This window comes from Aspergillus neoniger (genome assembly GCF_003184625.1).
Source record: "Aspergillus neoniger CBS 115656 unplaced genomic scaffold BO87scaffold_3, whole genome shotgun sequence".
Lineage (NCBI taxonomy): Eukaryota > Fungi > Ascomycota > Eurotiomycetes > Eurotiales > Aspergillaceae > Aspergillus > Aspergillus neoniger.
The window spans coordinates 827,742-851,694 of NW_020291131.1; the positions used below are offsets into that span (position 1 = coordinate 827,742).

At 50.8% G+C, this 23,953-nt stretch overlaps 9 protein-coding genes and 1 non-coding gene across 10 annotated transcripts; 5 read left to right on the plus strand and 5 right to left on the minus strand.

Moving 5' to 3' along the window:
* Nucleotides 1-2,080: 2,080 nt before the first annotated feature.
* Nucleotides 2,081-2,913, plus strand: BO87DRAFT_421880 (uncharacterized protein; the record flags this gene model as incomplete). Its single annotated transcript, XM_025627077.1, has 4 exons — nucleotides 2,081-2,186; nucleotides 2,254-2,293; nucleotides 2,365-2,732; nucleotides 2,810-2,913. 4 exons carry the CDS (start codon nucleotides 2,081-2,083, stop codon nucleotides 2,911-2,913), a joined length of 618 nt encoding a protein of 205 aa, XP_025484245.1.
* A 2,830-nt stretch (nucleotides 2,914-5,743) lies between these two features.
* Nucleotides 5,744-6,116, minus strand: BO87DRAFT_421881 (uncharacterized protein; the record flags this gene model as incomplete). The annotated part of the gene is made up of 2 exons (XM_025627078.1): nucleotides 5,744-5,764; nucleotides 5,868-6,116. The coding sequence occupies 2 exons, from the start codon at nucleotides 6,114-6,116 to the stop codon at nucleotides 5,744-5,746; spliced, it is 270 nt and encodes an 89-aa protein (XP_025484246.1).
* A 335-nt stretch (nucleotides 6,117-6,451) lies between these two features.
* Nucleotides 6,452-8,394, plus strand: BO87DRAFT_393335 (cytochrome P450; the record flags this gene model as incomplete). Its single annotated transcript, XM_025625059.1, has 8 exons — nucleotides 6,452-6,774; nucleotides 6,853-6,975; nucleotides 7,115-7,116; nucleotides 7,151-7,155; nucleotides 7,223-7,384; nucleotides 7,424-7,526; nucleotides 7,592-7,802; nucleotides 7,863-8,394. 8 exons carry the CDS (start codon nucleotides 6,452-6,454, stop codon nucleotides 8,392-8,394), a joined length of 1,461 nt encoding a protein of 486 aa, XP_025484247.1.
* A 431-nt stretch (nucleotides 8,395-8,825) lies between these two features.
* Nucleotides 8,826-10,035, minus strand: BO87DRAFT_443205 (uncharacterized protein; the record flags this gene model as incomplete). Its single annotated transcript, XM_025628084.1, has 6 exons — nucleotides 8,826-9,087; nucleotides 9,153-9,178; nucleotides 9,282-9,482; nucleotides 9,512-9,563; nucleotides 9,631-9,782; nucleotides 9,835-10,035. The coding sequence occupies 6 exons, from the start codon at nucleotides 10,033-10,035 to the stop codon at nucleotides 8,826-8,828; spliced, it is 894 nt and encodes a 297-aa protein (XP_025484248.1).
* A 280-nt stretch (nucleotides 10,036-10,315) lies between these two features.
* On the minus strand, nucleotides 10,316-10,728 carry BO87DRAFT_421885 (uncharacterized protein; the record flags this gene model as incomplete). The annotated part of the gene is made up of 2 exons (XM_025627079.1): nucleotides 10,316-10,605; nucleotides 10,692-10,728. The coding sequence occupies 2 exons, from the start codon at nucleotides 10,726-10,728 to the stop codon at nucleotides 10,316-10,318; spliced, it is 327 nt and encodes a 108-aa protein (XP_025484249.1).
* Nucleotides 10,729-10,910: 182 nt separating this feature from the next.
* BO87DRAFT_412572 (uncharacterized protein) lies at nucleotides 10,911-11,762 on the plus strand (the record flags this gene model as incomplete). The annotated part of the gene is made up of 3 exons (XM_025626505.1): nucleotides 10,911-11,192; nucleotides 11,228-11,348; nucleotides 11,428-11,762. 3 exons carry the CDS (start codon nucleotides 10,911-10,913, stop codon nucleotides 11,760-11,762), a joined length of 738 nt encoding a protein of 245 aa, XP_025484250.1.
* Nucleotides 11,763-12,627: 865 nt separating this feature from the next.
* Nucleotides 12,628-14,517, plus strand: BO87DRAFT_455483 (cytochrome P450; the record flags this gene model as incomplete). The annotated part of the gene is made up of 4 exons (XM_025628650.1): nucleotides 12,628-12,785; nucleotides 12,838-13,548; nucleotides 13,615-14,080; nucleotides 14,193-14,517. The coding sequence occupies 4 exons, from the start codon at nucleotides 12,628-12,630 to the stop codon at nucleotides 14,337-14,339; spliced, it is 1,482 nt and encodes a 493-aa protein (XP_025484251.1). The 3' UTR covers nucleotides 14,340-14,517.
* A 723-nt stretch (nucleotides 14,518-15,240) lies between these two features.
* BO87DRAFT_298459 (integral membrane protein Pth11-like protein) lies at nucleotides 15,241-16,560 on the minus strand (the record flags this gene model as incomplete). Its single annotated transcript, XM_025619061.1, has 5 exons — nucleotides 15,241-15,661; nucleotides 15,730-16,106; nucleotides 16,165-16,232; nucleotides 16,286-16,322; nucleotides 16,372-16,560. 5 exons carry the CDS (start codon nucleotides 16,558-16,560, stop codon nucleotides 15,241-15,243), a joined length of 1,092 nt encoding a protein of 363 aa, XP_025484252.1.
* A 4,701-nt stretch (nucleotides 16,561-21,261) lies between these two features.
* On the plus strand, nucleotides 21,262-21,335 carry BO87DRAFT_t34. Its single transcript has one exon. It is a non-coding gene; the product is annotated as a tRNA-Ile (tRNA).
* A 597-nt stretch (nucleotides 21,336-21,932) lies between these two features.
* Nucleotides 21,933-23,755, minus strand: BO87DRAFT_382761 (UV-endonuclease UVE-1; the record flags this gene model as incomplete). The annotated part of the gene is made up of 2 exons (XM_025624626.1): nucleotides 21,933-23,471; nucleotides 23,519-23,755. The coding sequence occupies 2 exons, from the start codon at nucleotides 23,753-23,755 to the stop codon at nucleotides 21,933-21,935; spliced, it is 1,776 nt and encodes a 591-aa protein (XP_025484253.1).
* Between the last annotated feature and the right edge of the window lie 198 nt (nucleotides 23,756-23,953).

The following is a 23,953-nucleotide window of genomic DNA, read 5'->3' on the forward strand; positions in this document are numbered from 1 at the left end:
AAGTGGAGAGACCCCGCTTCTGGCCGCCGCGAGGACCGGGTGTGCGCGCATCGTGAAAATGCTCCTTGCTATCCCTACCGTGGAGCCCGACCATCAGCCGAACTTCGGGAGCCGGGCTTTGTTAACGGCCGTTGCGGCTGGGCACACGGATGTGGTGGAGGCTCTTCTTGCTCACAAGAAGGTTGATCCGAGTTTGCTAAATAAACACGGCACTACGGCACTCGCGAGTGCGGCACAACTAGGACGGACGCATATTGTGCGTTTGCTGCTTGCGAAGGGGGTCGATCCGGATGGGAAGGATGGGAATGGTATGACACCGCTTATGCTCGCGGCTGAGAGGGAACATGTAGAGGGAGTTGAGCTTTTGCTTTCTACCGGCCGAGTGAAGACTGATTTCGACTTGACAAAGATGAACCGGTCATCTATTTTTGCACCGTCGGAATTAACTGAGGATGTTGTGAGGGTGTTCAATGAATACAAGAGCCGGTATCGACCTGGCGCCTCGCTGGATTCTTAGCTAACCCTTGACAACATAACCACGTAAGGCAGGTTCGTGACATTCTTTTATGTATCCTCAGAGACCCTGATCGCGATCATTATACCGAGAATACAAGGAGTTGGTATCTAGAAAATAGTAGAAAAGTTGCCCCGCACTCAATATCATCATCATTCAAGGGTGGCAGTAAGCGGAGGATTTGACTGTTATCCTCGTCAGCTGCTTCCAATAGTACTCACCAGTCGCACATGAATTCCATGTATATGAAGTATTAAGGCGTAGGAACGCTAGCTACTAGATAAAACGTGGAAGCTAAAGCATCGCTTGAATTGATGGTTATTTAGGCCAGTACATAGCTGGAGATAAGCAAGGGATTAATAAGATATTGATAAGGGGCTATGTGATATGAAGCAGCCCTAGGATGATACTTCGAATTTACACACCGATCATTAGAAAGAACAGAGAAGTATAAGATAGGACATAACTGGAGTTAACCTTCACACAATAATCTACATATTAGCCAAACAATCATAGGAACCTGAACCGTCTCCCAAATACCGGTCCTAGAAGCACAGGGTAGCTCCATCTTCATTGTTCCTAGCAATTTCGCGCTAGGAGCCTTAGAATAAACCTAGGTCTCAGAGAGACTGGGGTCAGTGTCAAACCCTGGTGTCTCTACCCTTCAGTATTGCAGTACGTCATATTCAATATAAGTTAATTGCAGGATAGTGAACAGTAAAGAACATCAGTAAATGTAGACCACGCCAATGTCAGTTTACTATTTGTTACCCAGACAGAAAACGTAAATAACCAGGAAATATAGTCTTTCAATAATGATACTAGTAAACTCTATGATATAGTTAATCTATTGAATGCCTACTGAATTACTATAAAGACCTGGTGACTTAGGTATCTGTATATCTACTTACTTATTTTATTCGCCCTACGCATCTCACTTCTGAATGACATTAAACGTTGAATGACTTACTGACTGGTAGAAAAACATACGACGTTATTTGCTATGACAGAACATGTTCCGCAAGAGCATTCTCGGCTTGGCTCGACTGTTTGCCTTGGAAGACGCTTTTTTTCTACTTCACCAGCTTCACGATCAGGCAAGCCCGCCAGATTATGGACCTGGATCTGCAGGCTACCGACAAGGCGCGGGAGGGTTACCATGCAGGGACTGGAGAGGGCACGGGCACGGCCAAGTTTTGCAAACGTCGGGGAGGTCGAGAGCCTGTGGAACTGATGGATACGTATTGGAGAGCTTCTTCAGCCAGCTTCTCAATTTCAATATTAAAGTCTCTTTAACTATTTTGCAAAAGATTGGGGTCACGAGGAGGGACACCGTCAACGGTTTCTGGCTAAACTTATCTCGCAACTCGCACATCCAAGCCGAAGTCCCATTGCGTTGACTTGCGCGATTTATTCCGAGAAAAGACCACGTCAGCTTCATAGATTAAAGCGGGGTACAGATGGCAAGGGTGAATATTCAGGTGAAGCAGCAGGCGGGGTTTTCGTCGCAGGATACGATTGAAGTGTATATGGTGGTCGCTTTCCTTGGAGAGCCTGGAAACTTCCATGAAGTCTATCCTGAACAAGAAGCCGGGCAGCATCAATGATCTGGAGAATGAGATCAAAGAGCATCAGGCCGATATCGTTGGCTACCAGGCCATCATCGATCATGGTATGTCGTGAACTTCGGATGACTCGGGTCCGCGGAAGGCCACGGTCGAAACTAACCGCTAAGATAGATCGTTTCGAGCAAGAGATGACCGCCGCCTACGTCTGGATGTAAGCCTCACCCTTCGTCTCCAAATGCTCGGACCCCGTCGCTAATCATCCGCGCGGGCATGCGCGATCAGTCCCCTCGTAGGCACCATTGCCGCAACCGTGATCTTCGCTCAGCTGCAGGAGGAAATTAATATCTACGAGAGCAAGATCGAGGCGATGAACAAACTCATCAAGGACGCAGAGGCCAGTAAACAAGTGCACAAGACCCTCCAGGCCAACGTCACCTTCATGAAGAGTCAGGCCAAGGAACTCAGCGACCTTATCGACCCCGCCAAGCAGGCCATCGAGACCCTGGAAGGCGGCTGGGACGTCATGGGCACTGAGGTCCAGTACATCCACGACAAGGCCAATGATTTCAACGAAAAGATCCCCAGGATGACTTTGAGTAAGACCAAACTCAACTCGATCTCGAAGGAATGGTACAAGCTGAACAAATACGGTGAGTGGTGGATGATCCCCAACCCCCGACAGTCCCGGCCACAGAGTTTTCCCCGACTCACGCGATGCTATCTCCAGCTTCATCATATATCGAGAAATCCCAGCTGGTGCCAGCAGTCCAAATCCAGAGCCTTGATGATTATCTACAAGAGTTAAAGGATGTTGCCATTAAGTCCTCGTGAAAGCCTACGGTGGGGTGGTCGCTGGAGCAGGGTGGTTTACTTCGGCGTAACTCAGGCCGAAGGTTTTACGCACCCAAGCCCTGGATCCAGTCCAAATCCCACATGTCACTCGCTGGATGATACTGAGCATAGCACCCTTGGATTTTATAACACGAACAGGCTCATGTTACGCTGAGCTGATCTGTGAATATCATATGATTTACATTCAGAGAGTGTACCGTAAAGTTGCCAACCAAGCCCTCAATCAAGTTGCCCAGCTGGCGGCGAGGTCCAAGCAACATCAAACGCTAGAATGTAGCAGATATTCTCAAGTTTGTTGGTTAAGGAATCACCTATTGAATGAGTGTTGATATAGTCCACTGCCTTGGCCAATAGTCTAACCACAACGACTTTCAACTAACCCTCCTTAGTCATTAGTGGACCTCTCTTTGATAATCAGCCTTAGATTTGAGAACGCAAATTGCCTCTCAACTCTACAGGCCTGCTGTGAACTCCGAGTAACACTATCTTTAGTAACTGTGACTAGTCAACCGCCTTCCTTTTCGGAGCTTATAATTTTCCTTCCCTTCCACTGGGAATAGTGTCGGCACTATTTATCTCGACGAACCCAAAATACTTGAAACAGACAGTCTCTACTTGATTTTTGGATATTGCGGTTACTAACAATAGTAAGTGCTCTTCTATATTCTGAAGAGCTGCTATTTCGCGATGATTCTGCTGACTTATATAGATTATATATACGTGTGACTATGATTCGGGAATCTGTAGAGGATAGCTTAGCTTGTAACCAGTTAAAGATTATATTTATGTACTTATATATCACCTAATATATGGGAGGCAAGGGTGAGAGGCAGATTGTCAAAATTGTATTTTCAAAGAGACAATAGCGTCTTTGGTTTCACGGGAACAGATGATCCGTTGTGAACACTCAGAAAAAGAACGAAATATAAATGCAACATAAAATCGTAATCCCAATGCCAGAACCACGGTCCCTCTTATCGGGCACTCGTATAATCAGATACATAATAATTCCTCTTTGTCTCTCATTCTGGCCCCAGCAAATTCTCCTGAGTTCATAGGTAACTTAGATTGATATAGTTGATGCTAGCAAATCCTAAAACATCTGCTGATTACGAGAAAGCTCGTGATGACTCACAACAAGAACCATCCAGCACCGGCGACCGGACACCGCCAAGGCAGGAAATCGTCAACGAAGTCGACGGAGATATATTCAGCTGTTCCTCAAGGCATATGAATATTGCTAGAAGAGAGACGCAGACGTTTCCCTGACAAGATTGAGGCATAACCGCGAGTGTCTTTTTACTTCGGACGGGGGCTGGCATTCTTGGAAAGAGCAGCTCGGAGGTGGACGTACTACTCTGTACGCTTGGTATATAAAACTAACTTATTTAGGCGTCGTATTATCCAAGGCCCAGACAGATTACTCCGCAGAACATGGCTGCTCGATATAACCCCGATATAGTTACATGGTGGTATTTATGGGTGATCTATAGAACTCAATTTTGAGCTATAGGAGGCATTATAATGCCAACGGGGCAAATTTGACATGTACTAAATTGAAGTTCATCCCTACTGAAGAAGGAGAACTTTCAACGATTCTCAGTTCTTATTTTACGACAGATTTGGCTCTGGCTCTTAACGTCCGGAGAAGAGGACTTTGAAGCGGTACTGATAGAGGATTATGAGGGCCCAGCGGCACAGGCACTAACTAAACTCTATGAATTGCTCAGAAAAATAATGATAAAAAGATACATACAACAGAAGGTGTATGTTAGTTGTCACTGAGTATCCCAGACTAGTTGTTATTACTTTTTTCAGCTTGTTTAATTGTTTATCAATTATTTAAAGATATTATTAATATCCTAAACAAACTTTCTCAAAATATATTATATATTAGAAATAGTACTATTGAACGTCAAGATCTCATTCAACTAGAAAACATAATCAAATCAGAAGACCTCGTCAAACCATCAGACCTTATAGAACAATAAATTAGGACACCATTCCGGTCTTAGTGACTTGTTTTCGGCTTCCTAAACCCACCTACTTGACTGGCTCCGTGATCATTGGCAACGCGTCAAGTAATAAACTCTCCAAAACACGATATCATTCAAGCCCCAGTTAAAACCAGCACATACGACCACAGGGTGTGGAAAACAGGGCTTCCCGTCCGCTCAGCCGTACTTAAGCCACACGCCGGGAGGTTAGTAGTTGGGTGGGTGACCACCAGCGAATCCCTTCTGTTGTATGTGTTTTTGTCTTTTTATTATTCTTGCTTGTTTCAATACTATATCCTAAAAGCCCTACTACTCCTGCTACTCTGCACTAGTATATGATGCCGAGCGACGTGTACATTACTAGGATCTCTCTGCATTGTTCAAAGTCATCATCTGGTATAAATATTGACCGAGACCCTGGCCGACTGATTAATGTATTGTGCAGAGCCTCGAATGTGACAGATAGGGTGCTCTTTCGCCGGTTGCCGGTGACTACGATAATTCAACTCCGCTTACTACAATCATGTACTGAAAGAGTTACTTTCGCACTTCCCGCACAGCACATAGAGAGGGTGAGGTATTCTTGGTATCCACCCCACATACGTTCGGGAAGCCTTCTCTTGGCATTCACCCCGCATAGATGAATACTCTTAGCATACTACAATCTAGATGTCCTTGGCAAGAGCAGGCTTGTCGGTAAACCCTCATGAGCAACTATTCCTGCCAAAGGTGAATTTCGGCACTGGGGTGGGTATCAAGGGTATTGAGTTCACACGTTTGTGGTCCGCATGGGGTGCATTGGACAAGCAACCCTAAATCAGGCCGATTGGGGCCTTTAAGGCAATTAGTGCAACCTAGAGAGGCATTCAGAGTAGAGTTCTGCCTTTAAAGTACTCATATTGGTTCTGCTATTTATAAGATAAGTAAGCAAGATACAAAGTCGAATTTCAGCATGTATATCGCAGTGGGCGGGACACCGCATGTATATCGCAGGTTCTTCCACCACTGGACGTCGTGCGCCATGACGACCTCTAACTCGGTCCCCTCTCGCGCGATGGGATCACTGGGGGAGAGAAAGTAACGTTCGGGCAGAGTGATCTGACCGCTGTCAATGGGGTGAACGACGACGTAGATCTGGTCCCTCCGAGGGGGTGGCAGGCAGCTGGGTGCTCTCCCGGTCTCCATGTTCACGTGAACAGCGGCGGGCTTCGCGGTTGTATTGAGACGATGGGGCCCCAATTATCTTTTCCGCGCGTTTGAGGGGCATTCGACCTCGGTGGATTTGTAAGGTGTGAGTGTCGGTGTAGTGTTTTGAGTAAAACCCGGGTGCGGTAAAAGAGTGGACTATTCATGTGGGGTGAAAAAGCTTGGGTTTCCCCAGTATCCCTCCGTCTGCCTCCTTCACTGCATTTCAAATAGCCCTACCCCGCCAGATTGACAAGTTCTGGTGCCGCACAGCCGTCAAAAAGCCACCCCTGTACACCACTCAATTAACTGTCCGATTCCCTCGTCTGGCACCAATGGCTCTTATTACTGTCGCGATTCTCGCTGTCACTACAGTGTTCGTGGTCCTGCGAGTCGGAAGGGCACGGAAACTGCCCCAAGGACTCCGGGAGGTGCCTGTTGCTGGGAATGTCACTGCCATGGGGGCATATCCCCAACAACAACTCCGCAAATGGGCCGTCGAGTACGGCGAACTGTTCCAGGTGCGCTTCGGGCGCCAAGTTTGGATCTATGCAAATAGTCCCTCGGCGGTGAAAGAGATTTTCGACAAGCAGTCCCAGCACACTTCCTCACGCGCACCGAGCCCCGTGGTATCTGATTTGCTCTCCGGCGGAATGAGGTGAGTAAGGGGAGAAAGACGCATCTTGTCCAAGAAACGCCATGCAGTCCACTAACCAGGGTGTACGGGAGTCTTCAGGTTCCTCCTTATGCCCTACTCGGCAGAGTGGCGGCGGCTTCGTGTTATCGTGCACAAACTTCTGACCCCGAAAGCATCCAACGAATTCATTCCGTCGCAGGAGTTTGAGGCCAAGCAGCTGCTGTGAGATATTCTGACGAACAACGACAATCAGAAGAACTTCTACATGCATATTCGACGGTATACGACCTCGGGTACGTGGGCAGTCCCTGTTGCGCCGTCACATTCCCCGGCCGTCCGGTGTTAATTTTCTCAAATCCAGTGGTGATGACATCGACCTACAGACGCCGCGTCCCAGTATGGGTAATTGTTTCGTTTGGTTCTCTCCCTCCGGTCGAGTTCAGCGCTAACTCCTGCACCATTACTTCAGGAATGCGAAGACATCCGCGAGATTTACGGGTTAATGCAGGAGTTCAGCGAATTTGCCACGCCCGGAAAATACTTAGCCGAGACCTTCCCGGTGCTGGCATACCTCCCCCAGTGGATGCAGTGGTGGAGAAAGGCCGCCCTCCGGTCCTTCAACCGACAGGCGGTCATCTGGATAAAATACTAGAACCGTCTCCGGACGCAGATGGAGAAGAACCAAGCCCCGGATTGTTTTGTGAAGCAGTTCATCAACACTGACTATGAAAAAGTGGGTATCAGCGAGCTGCAAGCCAGCTTTGTTGCCGGAAGTATGTTCTAATCATGCATTTCTCGGCCCCTTGCCGACGGGTGGACTAATGGTGTTTCTCTGCAGCAATGATTGAGGCAGGTTCCGAGACGACCTCCTCCGCGCTCAACTCCTGTGTCAAGTACTTGGCGGCTTACCCGGAAGCCCAGGCGAAAGCCTTCGCGGAACTCCGCCGTGTGGTGGGTGAGGACCGCCTCCCTAGCTTTCGCGATGAGGCGGAGCTGCCCTACATCCGTGCTTGTGTGAAGGAAATTCTGCGACTCCGCCCGGTCACCACGTATATCACCCCAAGCACCCTGATGCTTATCGCATACTGACTCGTCCCCTCTACTCACAGCCTGGGCTCTCCCCACTACACCTCGGCGGACGTTGTGTATAAAGATTGGTTTATCCCCGCCAACACCACCGTTGCTATCAATCAATACGCGCTACACTTCGATCCGGCGCGCTACGAGAACCCAGACGACTTTGTGCCGGACCGGTATCTCCAGCACCCCCTCAAGGCGGGGGCATACGCCGCTCACGCCGACCCGTACGCCCGCGATCATTTCGACTTTGGCGCAGGCCGCCGCATTTGCCCCGGCATGCACTTGGCTGAGAACAGCCTGTTCATCACCATAGCGTGCCTGGTATGGGCCTTTGAGATCCTCCCCCCGCTTACCGACGACGGGAGGATCGGATCTGTTGATGTGTCTGACGCCGCGTACGAGGAGGGGATGAACACTCTTCCCAAGCCCAGTGAGTTGCGATTCGTCCCGAGGAGTGACAAGGTGGTGGGGTTGATCCGCAGGGTCTGGCAGCATGCTAAGGAGGAGGGCTATATGCTGAGTTCGGTCAAGGTGAATGCGCAGGGGATGGTGGTAGATTGAGTGTTGAATTTTTACTGTATATTGTGTATGTACATGAATTCGTGTTGGGTGATATTATAAGTCTCTTGGGTCGAATGTGGTATCGCTACTAGAGATTCACCAGCATAGAGGTACTTGCATCCCTAAATGAATTAGGGTTGTATCCCATGCAATGTGGGCTTTCCCCAGCTGGCCTCATCTGCCGGCTTCAAGGCTTCTCCCCAAGGAAAATATGGTGGGGTAGGGTTGTTTCCATTCACCTGGGACGCTAAACATATATCGCCCCCCTCCCCCCCTCCGCATTTTCATAAAGGGTGTAGAGTGTGGGAGCTTATTCCTGTTATTTGTTTCTTCTTTCGTCACCTCTGCACATCAATTCCCGAGTGGTTTACTCTTCTTCCTCTCAAGTCATCATTTGGGGCATTTCATCAAGAATCGAAGAACATTGGGGACTAGATAGGCCTCTGCTCGCCAATGGCAGCACCCCACCCGTCCAGACCCTCCTCGTCAAGCAATGACAATAGCACCGTGTCCTGCCCATCCTCAATAAAGGAGGTGTCGTGCGCCAGCGCAACATGCACCCCTCGGTGCGTCTCCAGATACCGCACACGGGCTACCGTGTCTTGCGCCGCGTCGAGATCGGTGTGCAAACAGAAATGGGTGCCTCCGGGGAGCGGGAAGCTGGCGAAGTCTTTGACCCCGTCCAGGAGAGCCCTAGATAGAGTTCCAAACGTAACAGTGAGCACAATTTTTCATTTTTCGTCTTTTTTATCTTGCACCTCCTCTTTCCCCCATGCACTCGCATCTTCGCTGTTGGTAGAAGGCAAGAAAAGGAATCATACCGTGAGTGACAGCAATCTGATCCCAGCAGGATCCAGTCTCCAGACGCCAGCCGGGCGCATGCGCACAGGTTTCCCGGGCATGTGGCCCGGGGCCTGGATGATCCACAGGCTACCATCGCCTAGGAAGTCCATTGCATAGGGAAAAGGTCCGAAGGGCATCCAAGGGCCCAGAAAGGTTTGCCACCTCTCGGTCGCGCGGTCCTCCGGGTCGAAAAATCGGCCATCCCAGAAGGAGGTCGGGTCGGCCAAGTGTCCCGGCGTGCAGAACTCGCGCGTCCCCGTCCGAACCAGGCAACTGCGTTGCGGAACGTGCGGCTGATGGGACGGCAGTGGTCGAAGTGAGCGTGACTGTGAGAAGATGGGTCAGTTAGTCCAGGGCTGCTGCCGATGCTTCGCAATGGAAGTCCCTCCGCACCTGAAAACGATGGTATCAATCTGATCCGGTGACACCCCGCTACGACGTTGGATCTGATCTGATATTGACTCGCTGGGCGCCTGGAAATGGGCTTCGACGAAGGGGCCCTCTGCGACTGCGGGCGGATAGTCGTCAGGGTCCTGGATGTGCCGCTATTGGTGAGTAAGTAGTCCTCATACCCACCCCATATTCCGAGCGACGCACCGACGAGAACCCGAGGTCCCAGATGATATGTCTCTGCTGGCCCGGATGGTGAATGTAGAAGGCCCAGTTGTACATTCTGAACTCCACAACTGGCTCCCCGGCATGAAGCTTGTGATAATGTGCTGTCATACTGCCGCCGTTTAGAAGCTTCGCGTCAACGAAAGCGGCTGTCTCGGGGAGCTCCCGGTCGAAGTCGGACATACTGCTCCTGCGGTGTGGTTGTTTTCGTTGTTCTGATATGTGTAGAATCATACACCAAGGGAATAAAAGGGAAGATGGAATATAGTGAGACGGTGGCTTAAGTATCCAGTCGTCAATTCATACGAGGTTCTGCAGAATTTGTTATATGGGGGTTGTTGCAGGGAGGTGATGTGGTGGATCTCCGAACGTCGGTCCCCCGCACTATATCCGCGAAGCAATCATAATAAACTCGGCTAGACTGCTTTCACAATACGCGGATGGCTCGAGCAGTAATAGTACTCTACTCCAAGATCAAACGCTCGGGGATCCGTCTGGTTGCAATTACCCTGTTTTCCTCGTCGAGGTAAACCTGTCGAACGTCGGCGGCGTTGGGAACGATGGAGATGACCGTCGGCACCTGCTCCACGGCTTCTCGAGCAGAGTCAACCACCACCACCGCGCTGGTCCCCTCCATCTCGGTCTGGAACCGCTCACATGCGCTGCGAAAGACGCCAAAGATGTACAGCCGCCCTGTTGACGGCATGCTCTTGCGCACATTCTGGGCCATGGCGTATCCCATGGCACCCAGGCCTGAAGACTCACCGCGGTTAGCAGAGGCCACGACGACGGGCAACCCTAAGCAATCTGATGCAGGCGGGGTAAGGAAGGGATGTCACCAATAAACTCGATGTTCTTTGTGGTGTCTGCGGTCATCTTTCAACAGTTGATAGATGAATCTTTTTTTTCGTTGGATTGACTGCCTGTATTGCCTGTTGTGCAGGATCTGGGATCATGTTACTGGATATAAGTCACCCTTTTGATGCTCCGGCGCCCGGCTGGCGGCGGTGCCCTCACCCACTCCGCCGGTTTCCCCGCCCAGTCCGCTCCCGGATGTCATGGTTCATGACTGGGAGCTGCCCCATCTGGATGGCTCCACTGGGATGGACGCCTCCTGCCTGGAAGGCCTGCAGCGGTACCTCGACGAGTGCCCCGACCTGCAACCAAACAGTGCCCGGGCGATTTCCGGTCCAACGATCGCCTCGATGCCAACTCCCATGCTTGGGACTTTTGACCCGATGATTGACCCTTCACTGGGGGCCTCGGCCCCAGCTCAAGCAGCCGACTCCCATGTGGTGAACCACCAATTGTCGGAGGAGATAGACTTCCAGTCCATTCTCGTGGGGAGCCCGGGCATGGCCGATATCAATCCTAGCCCGCCCATCCCGAGCCGAGCGACTACAAGATCGTGAACTTCAGTCCTTACAAGGTGCACCAGCGATTGGCCAAGAAGATGCGGGTCGGTCGCTTCCTTCTGGCTGCAGATGCTGCACACCGTAAGTGCCCCTTCCCTCTGTCTCCTGGCTCCCTCCTGCATCGCTCCTGCGTACCTGACAGAACTGAATCTTCGGTTAGTATGTAACCCCTTTGGTGGCCTTGGTCTCACGGGTGGAATCGTGGACGTGGGAGGACTCCTCGACTGCCTCGCCGGCATCTATTCCGGCCAGGCGGATGAAGACATCCTGGACATCTACGACAGCGTTCGGCGGTCCAAGTACAACACCATCGTGAATCCAACGTCCAGCGGGAATATCCGGTTGCTGTTCGAGCAGAACCCAGAGACGGCACTCCAGGATTCGGACCTTCTCCGGGCATGCAAGGCGGCCGAGACGGATCCGGCTGTGACGGAGAAACTCGCGAAGGCGGCGGAGCGGCTACAGTACGACTTCACTCAGCACTATCGCACCTGAGTGGTGGGATGTATCTATTGTTGATAGGATTGCACTTGAGTACATATTATATAGCTTGGAGTTTCAGCTAGTCAGCATCTCACGTGGTTCTTTTCTCTTGTTGTGATTCCAATACTTGCACTGGTCTCCGGAGTCCTTTCCAAACGCGCTTTCGCAGAGCGACAATGAGCACAAGCCAGTCAGGCGGGGCTTTGTAACCAGCCGAGTGCTATCCATATAGACAGTTTGCTTATCTCCTGTATGCAGTCCAGTTCACCCAAGTCACTGCTAGATATACATAGCTCTGTGCATCAGCAATACCAAATGAGGAGACGTCGATGTATTCACCCTGCAAGAAGTCCTGCCCAGCACTCCCGCCTCTCCCCCTTCATCCTCCACACCCTTGCGTTACCACATTCCCTAACAGAGGGTTGCTGATATGCCAGGTCCGACAATTTGGATGGATCAGTCTTGATTCATCCCACCCCACATCTGCCCGCCCCCCGCCCCCCCTGTGCGGATTGGAGTCGATCCTTGCTGACGTGTACAATCAGCAAATAGACAGACGAAAATCAGGGTCGTCTACATTCGCATCCCCCACATACAAGCGGGAAGGTGATCGACGAAGTGTGGGGTGTGCTGCCACAAAATCCCCAAGGCGCTCGCTCTGATGGCTGCCAGAATTCGGGGGAAATATGGTAACTTGGCTCCGGATTCCTCCCAGCGGACCAATACACCCTACCCGTTATTCTCTTTCCTCGGTGCTGTGCATAGCTTTCCTTTCCACCTATTACTTTGACGGGAGGAAATCCCCAGCATGGTTAGCCACCTTTTCACCTGGCTGCCAAGCAGTAAGCCCGGATGCGTCGGCGCCACGTCCACCATCATGGCGGGAACGAGCCACCTTCACACGCCAACCAGGCTTGCACTGGTGGCCGTGGCAGCAGGCCTGGTATGTTTGGTCCTGTACCGCCAGTTCTTGCACCCACTGTCCAAGGTCCCAGGCCCGGTTCTCGCACGGTTCACGGGCATGTGGCGCAACTGGTACTACCTGCGGGGCCAGTGGCACGACGTGGTGCTGGCGTTGCACGCGCAGTACGGGCGGGTGGTGCGGATCGCGCCCAACGAGGTGTTCCATCGTGGACGAGGCGGCGGCGCGGGCGCTTTACGGCCATGGCACGCAGGTGGTCAAGACCGACTGGTACGAGACCTGGGACGTCCCCGGCACGGCCTCGGGGCTGTTCGCAACGCGGGACCGGACCGAGCACAGCTTCCTCCGCCGGCGTGTCTCGCGCGCCTTCTCCATGACCGCCATCCTCGAGTTCGAGGCCTATATCCAGGGCTGCTTCGTCCTTCTGCTAGACCAGCTGTCCGCTCGCGCAGACAGTGGGAAAGCCGTCGACATGGCCGAGTGGACCAATGCCGTCGCCTACGACATCGTCGGCGAGCTTGCCTACGGCAGCCAGCTAGGGCACGTCCGCACCGGCTCCGACGTCATGGGCATCCGCCAGGCCATCCTCACCGGCTTCTTCTGGATGGCCAATCTGGGCCACTACCCCGGCAAGAGCCGGTTCCTGACCTCCCCGACGGCCGCTGCCTTTACGCGCTGGCTGGGCATACCAAACAGCTTCCTCCACTTCCGGCAGTGGAGCGTTAACCGCGTTCGAGCCCGTATGCAGGAGAGCGCCGCACCCACCCCGGGGAAGTCCACCCGCAAGGACATGCTCCATCACTTCGTCCAGATGAAGGATGCCAATGGGAACCCGGCGTCGGAGGGGGAGGTGCTCATCGAGGCCATGAGTATCATGTACGACCTGAACCAAACAGACCCCGTGAGCCCACCCTTACCTCATGGCTAACAACCCCAATACAGAGGAGCAGGAGCTGACACGACTTCCATCGGTATGCGGGCTTGCCTGTACTACGTGTGCAGCCACCCGGCAGTATATAAGCGTCTCCAGGCCGAGATCGACGAGTACTTCGCCGCCCGACCGGGTCAGCAAGGAATCCCCTATAACGAGGCCCGACAGCTGCCGTACCTGCAGGCAGTGGTGTCCGAGGCGACGCGCCTGCACCCCAGCATTGTCTACCAGCTGCTCCGACGGGCCCCCTCCCCGGGGGGAATGACAGTGGCAGGTCACGCGATCCCTGCTGGCACGGCGGTTGACATCAGCCCGCGGGCCCAGAACCGCGATCGCGCCGTTTGGGGCGAAGACGCCGACTGCTTTCGCCCGGAGCGATGGCTCGAGGACCCCGTCCGCGCCCGCTACTTTGAGTCGGTCACGATGACCTTCGGTGGGAATGGTCCCCGCATGTGCATTGGGCGTAATATTGCCTTGGTAAGGGTTATATTTTCCTCTCTCTCTCTCTCTCTCTCTCTTCTTTTTGCTTTGCTATGTGCCCCTTTCTTAGAAGCAAGCATCACCGCTGACGAACGCAATCAATATGCAGGTTGAAATGCTGAAGTTCATTGCCCTGATGTTGCATACCTTCGACATCGAACTGGTGGACACCACCCGCCCGTGGCGGATTGAGAGCTTTTGGTTTGCCTACCAGCATGAGATGTACGTGCGTCCCTGGAAGAGAATGAAGAGCTAGTCGGGGCCAGCGCCTCCGGGTGGTAGAGGGCTAATGAAGATGGGAAAAATTACTCCGTTTACCGACGAGAAGACATAGGAAATGACTTCGGCAAGGCCTATTTGCAGATATTCATTGCCTGTCTCATGTTCTCTAAAATCATCCAGGCTGTTGAGTTTTCATGATACCGTTTTCTGCCATACTAGTAAGAGAAAAAAAAATATCAGTTATGATGGACTAGACTAGTTTCATCTTCATATGTAGACGATGCTGTCGTACTAGGGTAAGAAAGATTAACTCGCCATATCACCCATCATTGGCATCGGCTTGATGTCGCAAAACTTAGTGTGTGGACTAAGTACAGCGGATATATAAATGGTGACCGCTTCGCATGATCGGTATAAATACATCTCTACCAGCCTCGGCCCACTCACATATTGACGAAAAATTCAAGATTCCTCAAGAACCCACTCCATTTTCCTCACATCGGATGTTGGCCAAATATATTAGTATTCGAAATACTAGTCAAAGTCTTTCACTGGTTCTGAAGCAGCAACCAAGGTTTGCAATGAAACCCTAAACACTGAGAAAGCATTTGCCCTAGACACATGACATGATCCAGCCAGCTCAGCTCAAAATACTAGTCGGTAAATACCTAATTCAAGTATCAGCAGTCAATGTAAATTACAAAATTAATATTTCTACTTTCTACTATAAATACAACCTGCAACACAACATCGTGACTTTGTGGAGATTATCGTATTATCTCTCCAGTAGGGAGGGAAGGGTATGTACCTTGAGGTAAGTAAGTCTATGTATGTACAAGCTTGAAAAGAACCCCACCCATACGCTAAACGATCGATCGAAACAAAATGTAAAAGATGCCCGATAAACACCCGCAACATAACACCATAAAAAAAAGTTATCGACGATGCTCTTCCTCCATTTGGAAATCCTTTTGCACCTTGATAGACATTAAATCGTACCCCATGGCTTCTTCTTCATCGCTAATCCTCCCCTTGCCTGCACCGTCCATTTCGATATGTACCGACGTTGTCGTTAACACGGCTTCATCTTCTCGTGTCTGTTTCCGATCGTCGCCGTGGATCTTGCTCATGATATCGGGTGCGAAGCGGACGCCTTTTGTGGTGGGTCGGTTTGGCATGCTCCGGCGGTTGATAATTGTTCGGAAAAGGGGTTGGAGGACGGGGAGGCAGGCACAGACGATGCCGATGGATGGTTCAACACTGGACCAGATGAAAACGTTGCCCAGGTTCCAGGTCACGTCGACGTCGTTGATGAAGGTGAAGTAGTAGATGCGGATGGCGCTGGCGACACAGACACTGTTGTTGGTTATTTATTAGTTGGGGTTAATTGGGGGAAGGGCGGGGATGGGTTGTAGTTGACTTACAAGCCACCGAGAAGGAAGATGCTTAGAATTTGGATCTTCTGTCCCACTCGTAACTTCAAACGCCAAACTAGCGGAATCGGAACGAGAAGGATGAGAAGGTCGCCGGCCATGTTGGCGACGGCATGAGCAATGTAGAATGGGTAAATATCATAACGGACGTAGCCGCCGAGGGAGTTTTTGTATTGTGTCCAGAAATATGAAACCGGTTGGCAGGAGCATAGAAAGGCGACTGAGCAGCCTATCCAGTAGGCGATGGACAGGACGATGCAAGCCCACATGGTCCACTGCATACCAAAGAGTCGGCGATACGAGAGTATGATGGAGACTTTGATGAGGGGAACGGTGAGGATATAAAGGAGCACGTTGGCGTATAGTACCTAAAGCATTGATGTGAGTTTGACATTCCTCGAGAGAAGGCTACCAAGGGTATCTTACATGCACCATGTTAATTATTTCATCTAGAGTGACAACCCAAACATGTTTACCAAGGCCATAGTGTCCTCCTAAAAAGAAGGTTAGCATCTTAAATGGTTGGGTAGGGTGGTTGATTGCATACCGGCTATTGCACAGGCCATGTTGGCTGTACCTGATAACTGTAGTATAATTAGAACAATAGTTCTCACAGGAAAGAGTACAACATACCAGTGCCCCTACTATCAGCCAGTCATCGAGCCCTATGCTGGCCTGCTGGACCTTCATCCGGGAAAATAACCGAAAGCCAATGGTCACAAAGGCCAGGGCATACATGCAGACGACGACAGCGTCATTTCTCCCCGTGCTGTCCTCCTCGAGATTGAGGCCCTTGGGCGGCTCACCAAAGGGACTGGACATATCTGTGGCTTTACAGAAAATTTGGTACACGTAGGGGCATCGTGGGAGAAACAATTCCTATAACAGACGACGAACTGGCTCCGGGGCCCATCGGGTTTTTCATCTATCCATGATTTAGGGGCCAGGAGCGGGCAGTTAATGAAAAATGTGAACAGCCAATGCGAGGATCGTGGCTGTAGACCCTAACGCTGGCTAGTGATGTAATCCAACCATGACTCTGGGGGCTGGTTTTCATCCTTCCATCAGCACGGCGTGGATTCTAGAATTCAGCACGGCTACAGTGACTAGCTAGCGTCGCAAACAGGATCACCGGGTTTCTCCCGGCCACGCTTGAGGGTAAGTGGGGGCGCATTGGCGGCCATCTCCACCCGGCCTGTCAGACCTTGAGTGCCTTGCAATCGAGGCGCAATTTGGTTTAATCAAGCTAACTCTTTGAACCGCGCTAGGTCGTTGTCGGATATTAGCTGTTTCGATGGACTGCGCCCCGACCATCGGGGGTTCGCATGATGGAGAAACGGGGACAAGGTTCAGTCCTTATGGTGCAGATGCGAGGCTTTCAAGTTGTCTCATGCATCAGTGAAGCCAACAGAAGCAAATCGACCTGAGCGTCAGCATTTGAGGATTTCATCTTGGCCCCAACCGTGCAGGGCTTATCAGCGAAGCTCCATCGTCCGCACGTGGCCTAAGCGGTGGCCTGATATTATGGTTCTTTTTTCACTGCGGCCGCTGGCAATTAGGCAGCGGAGGAGAAGTTTTAATAAGCATAATAAAAGAAAATCAAGGTAGCAGGGGTCACTCACCACGGAGGAACTCCCTAACGGAGCTGGTCGTTGGCAAGTTCGTACTTTGTAGTCCGGACCTGGACCAGTTGCCAGAAAAGTGGGAACGGCGTCTAGCCCCTATTTGGAAGGGTTTTCGGGAGTGCCAGATATTGCGACTGGAATTCATTGGACAATTGTACCAGACACCTCCAAGCAAAAAGAAGTGCCGACGCGTCCGTCGATCCAGGGCCGGAGATGGGAGACGCTTTCGTCATGGAGTGATTGTGATTGTGATTGATTGAGGAGCAGCTTCTCCCGGGACTCGGGATCTACCTAAACAGGCGATCAGGGAATTCGGGGACATCGTGGATCACGGTCGCTCAGATGCCTTCAACGCCTGAGTGCGTGCTATATGGCATTCATAAAGCTTAGATGCAAAGGAGACTTCTGAGATGAAATTGCCTTTGTTGTCCTCCTTTTCGAGTTGCGACCGAGTCCACGTGGCTTCCACGTGATTGCAGCTCTCGAGGCCAATCAGGAAGTCACAATGCCTCGTGTCGAGTTGTCATACCCTATATTCTATCCATTCTATAATCTTGTTACCTGACACGATGGTGAAACAGTGCACGGTCATGCCAGCTGAGAATACTCTAGAAGCTTTAAAGTAGCTTTAAGCTCTACAGCTAGTAGGATATGGATGAGCTTCATGTTCCCACCTGCTATACCTCGAGTCAGTGTAGAGTATGTATCCCAGCCCTGCAATCTCCGCCCAGTGGATCCCACACTTGCTGTTTCCCTCTTCCTAACACCACAGTGGAAGTTACGCGGGCTAAATGTCGGCTCGTGCACACTCCTTTACGCTGCCAAAATCTCTGGGTCTCGAATGGCTGGCTTCCACCAGACACCTCCATGGGTCTACCGAGCATCAATCCGTTACAATTGTCTTTTGAATATGGAGCGCAACATGTAAATCCTATTCACGCTGAGAGAACCTCATCAGCAGCTGGCTCAATAGCCTATAATCCCTCAGTCTGCACAGCCATCTCTGATGCGCCTGTCTGCCACCCATATGAGACTAACATACAGATGTCGTTGGCTCCCTGCTTCCCCGCGTTTTGCATATGCAAGATCTTGGGGTCGACATCGACCTGCATGATCGCTAGGACATCAGCAGTGTGTTTCAAACCCTTTTCGAATCTCTTACAACCTAGTATGACCTTTCCGCTCTTTGTGTGCTGTTATGCGGTTCATCTCCGCATCAGAGCAAACGTGTTGGTGCTTCAACCTTTGCAGGGTTGGCAGATGAAGAAAGATTTGATTGGCCGATGAATATGGCTAGCTCATTCTAGCATTCCTTCTAGAAGTCCATTCCACCAGCACTAGAGACCAATAGCCCAGAGACTGGTTACTATCCGACGATCGACAAGAACACACGGTCACACAAGTTGCACTCTAAACTTCGGGGTTTCAGGAGCTAACATTAGGTGCAACTCACTGCCGTTGATGGAAGGAGTCTCATCCTAGGACATAACTCCACGATCCCATTGCTTTGTTGGAAGATGCACAACACTTGGCCCCCACCAACCACTCTATTCCTTTGAACGAGGGTAAGCTGGCATATGCGACCGGGCAAGCCGAACTTTTGGACTGGGGAACACTCAAAAGTATCCACACTGCTACACGAAATGACCCCCCGGCATTAGGAATTGCTTTCGTGTGCTTTGCCTCCTCGCGGTAGCTCTACAATCAGGAAGTCGGCTCATGAACTTTTGGACGCTGCATGTCCTCACCTTGTGCGCACGGTTCTCTCCACCGCCACCATCTACCTATATGGTCGAACCCGTGCTGTTTCTTTCTTAATAGTCATTGGTCAAGCAAAAGGAACCATCATCATCTGTATCTGCTTTCGGCATAGGCTACCGGAAAGCTGCGCCTTTGGTCTAATGGAGCTTTTACCATATATGGCAGTACTGGTGCCGTCAGACTTTGCGAGCCCCTCCGACCTGCATATGAAAAATCTTCTTCTCTGCGCAGCTAGACGATCACACCACTAAGATGGCCGCTTGGCCTGGATTGAACCTACAGAGACAAATCGAAAAACGAAGCCGGACTGGCCGTTAGTCACCTTCGCCACTCGCTAACGAGCTCTGAATCTCCCTAGCAATTGAAGAGGTCACTGGTCCCCTGGGGCACTGCTTACCCGATTGGGGCCAGATTGTTTCAATTTGGGGCGGAAAGGTGGCGCGATACACTGCTGGCGGCGTGGCTAAGCGCAAGATGCCGAACTAGGAAGTTAGGGCTGACAGATCCCCCCCGCGGCCCCCACACGTTCTTCGCATTCGTTCCTCGATCTCACCTTCTTCCTAGCTTTTCCACGTGGCCCCCATGGTCGAGCTCGTGCTTTGTACCCTGTCCTGCCTTGTCAGGGCCTAGCATCATTGAAGAACCTCGGCTGTATACGGTATCAAGCACATGTGTCAGATCTGCCTGCAGATGGAGCGACTACGCCATGTGCTTGAGGCTGAAATCAGTCATACCATTAAAAAGCCTAATATGCCTTAGAGCCTATGTATGCGCCGCTGTTTACTACCTTGATTACTATACTACATGCTCGGCTGATTGGACCGAAACAAAGCCAGGTCTGCCTTATCATTGACCTCATTCCTGATGACACTACTTGCCTTTTGCTAGCATCAAATGGTGTGATCCTAACTAACTTCTAGCCGTTTCGTGTTCGCGTTGTCGTAAGTATTATACTATTAGTTCTGTCAGCCTCGAGCAACCTAAAAAATTGGTCACGAGAGGATTTATTGTAGGAGTTACGAAGAGCCCATCTGATTCTCAGCTGCTCTTTCTTTAGGTAGTGGACCCTGTCCCCTCTCTCCGGGTCTTTCCCCATCAGTTCCCCATGAATTCTCAAGGTAGTGATATGGCATGTTATTGGAATATCGCTACATACATCTCCTGTTCAGTACCAAAGGGAATCTTACGGAACTTGGCTGAGTTTTGGTCAAGTTTTGGTATGTCGACATCTCCTGCTACTGATGGTAGAATATTCTGGACTCACTGTCTGGAACGCTATCATGGTCAAATCCAGTATATAGAATCCACGACGCGCAAAGTAACATAGACCCTACACATAGGGAACATAGGTAGTTCGGCGACATGCATACATACCTTATAAGTTATAGATTCGATCTACTTCTGCACCAGAACAGTCATTTTACTGCATACCACTAGTATCATGTCTCCATTCCCTGTGGTATCTTTAACAAAAATTCATTGAGGCCTGGGCCTATCTTCTCCAGCATCCACCTTCACAACGTAAAAGCAGAACTGTGATGTTAAACACCTGTTTATGTATGTACATTTAATACTTCTTTTTCGTCTTGTACATGGGTGATCAGATTAGTTGGTCTCGCCGTATAATTGCGTAGGCCTGTACTTAGCAGATGAATGTCGTCTTCCCTATGGAGAATAGGCCTCGCGAAGTGTGCTCGGATGGTTGGTTCTCTTTCAGATCAAGTCGAGTAGGGTGGCTTTCGGTTCTGAGGTACTTATTAGCTTTGAGCCGTGACAGCTCACTGTAACTACCTGTAGTAGTCTTGATGGGTAAGTACTAATACTACCGCTTCTACTAGTCTGGTGTGATTACAGCTGCACCCATTGACTAGTATAGCAATTGACGGTGCAATGCATCAAAGGTACTGTTGGGAATATGTTCATTTCACCCTAGACCTAAAGGTTTCACTAAGTAACCTGAGCTATGAAGTAGAATAGATCATCGCTCAAGCAAAGAAAAACATCGTTAAGTTATCTGACAAACCACGAAATCGAATACTTAAAGAGTGATCGATGATCGACAAGCACCGAATTGGTTCTGCTGTTAGTGCTCACTAGTCTCTATGTAGCACTAAAAGCCAACAGCTTACATCAACCGGGTCCCATAGCTCAGTTGGTTAGAGCGTGACGCTAATAACGTCAAAGTCGAGGGTTCGAGCCCCTCTGGGACCATCTCTTTTTGCTTTTTCTCCTTTTCCTCGGCACTCAGTGTATGAATTGTTTTACCCTATATAACGCCATACATACATACATACATCGTGCTAGGAAAGAAAGGGTGTTTGTTGTGTTGGATTTTTCTTGTTTTGTCATCGTCTGTTTAGGTAGAGCCCCTGTTTAGCCAGGGTCAGTCCGTAATAGTAACCTTCATGATGCATCTGCGAGGAACATTATATCATATTTCCCTTCAACTCAGCTATTATATATATTCAGCTCGCGTTATGTTACGCATGCATGTAGTTAGGCACTTTCAGCCAACATGCTATGTTTACAACCCCATCTATCTACATACCCAAATGTGTACAAGTAGTCTATGGACAGAGACATTATATAGGATAACATGTTGACGGCTGTCAAAGCCGATCAATCATGCACGAAATCGTCGCATGAAAGTCCCAAAACAGGGTCTACCCGATGCAGTCGGAGTTCTCTGCTATTGCATGCCTTGGCTCAGAAGGTAGAGCTGAAATAGGAAGGGCAGTCGCCAGCGAGCATTGACCAAGGTGCCCGCAGCAACGCGTAGTTATAGCCAAGAGCTGGTACCTTCTTTGATCAGACCGAATCTACATCTTCGGTGTAGTCCACCTTCTTTGCGCGTCGGCTTCGACGAACACCACTGCTCTGGGATCGCTTGAGAGCCGGTCTCTCTGGAAATTCGGGTGCTTCTTCATCTGAAGCTGACGGAGTGGGCTCCGGAGAAGCTTTCCGTTTCCTGGAGACTTGCTTCTTCGCATTGGTTGTCCTCTTCTTCGAAACCGGCGTAGCTGGAGCGCTTCCATTCGGCTCATCTTCCTGTGGCACAGAATCGCCATTCTCGACCGCTACTTTCTTCGTGGAAGGAGTGCGGCGAGGACTTTGGATAGCTTTGGTGCGAACGATCTTTTTCGGTCGAAGCCATTCCTCCATGCCAGGCGGCCAGTAGACCCGCCCTTCTGGACCACCCATACCCACTTCTTCTTTCGGGACAGTCCGAGGAGGTGGAACAAGTCCCTCCAGATCGACAAAGCCTCCGTTCTTCTTGGTTTTTCTCGGCGGCTTATGTGGCCTGTTTTCGTCATTACGAACGTGAGGTATAATATCATTGACCAGTTCGTGACCCGGCAGCTTGAATGTCCGCATCAGTTCGAAAACAGCCTGCTCCTTATCCTTAGCCTCAATCATCAGATCCATGGTAGGATCGCAGGGCGGAAGAGTGGAAACCCGGGGGCTATGCTTCCGGCGCTGGCGGTTCGTAATTGCAGACGGCTCTGGTTCGGAATAGTGCATCTTCTGCGTGATACCCTTCCGGGTCCATGTCGCCTTGATTCGATCAAATAGGGACATGATGTCTAGCGTCCCCTCGCGAAGCTGGCTCGAATCGAAGATGATATTGTGGTGGTGGAAGTCGAGTACAAGGGGTATGTTCAGTTCTTCACAGATGGGAAGAAGGTCGTGAACCGACCAGCTGACATCATCGTTCTCCAAGACAAGCCGATTTTTGATGTCCTGCGATAGGCCTTTATAATTCTCTCTAAACCGGTCAAGAGTGGCTTCTTTGTCGCCGAAGACGCCGCCCATATGCAGTATCATGACAGCATCCCTATTCTGTTGAGGCGGCAATTTAAGCAGCTGGAGCATCTCCGAGTGATACTCTAGATCTCGGATAGAGCTTTCCACCACTTCGTCTTTGGGAGAACCAAGTTGCGTGAATTGGCCGGGATGCACGCTCACGCGATGGCCGAGCTCGGCAACAACACGACCAGCTTCTGCCAATACTTCAGAGGCAAAGGGGGCCAGCTTGTAGCCGTACTCCTTGTGGCTCGCAAATGGAAACATCTCACTGCTCAATCGCATGAACTTGATTCCGTAGCGGTCATTCCAGCGCAGCATTTTGACAAGATCGCGAGCATTTGTGAGGCCTAAAGCCTCAACATACGCCTGACCGCGCGCGACATCAGCGGGCTGATCCCGATCAGGACGATTTTTGGTCGGATGAGGGGGCTGCGTAGGATCCGAGAGTGGATGTCTGTTTTCCAGGATTGAGGCAATGCGGCAGGTCCGAGAGCAGAAAACGGGCGGGGTCGAGTATCGTAGATACGTATTCAGACATGCCTGTGCAACATAAGAATTGGTTCTAGAGAATGATGTTGCAAACTTACATAGCCTAGTCTTCCCTTCCAAGGGAGGGGTAGGTAGCTGCTGTTGACCGGAGGGGCCCGCGTGAGAGCGTCCTGAAGCTCCTCTGCCTCAACTGGTACGTCTTCGTCTGACTCTGGATCCATGTGTGAACCTTTTCCTAGTTCATTGGCACCCAGAGTACCCTTAAGATCGGCATCTTGTATCTCATTATCGGGGCTACCATCTACCCCATTTTGCATGACTTCATCAGTTGCCATTGTGGCCAGAGTGTCGTTGGAGGCAGCGCGTGAAACTGCTGGAAGTAACCTTGGGGAAACGAAGGTTTGAGCAGATGCCGTCACGGGCCTAGACGATCGACAGGGATGTGTGATAGCACGACTGGATATATGTCTGCGAGACACAGTAGCTAAAGAAGGACAGGGGATGTGGATTGGCGCAGCAGAATTGAGTTGGGT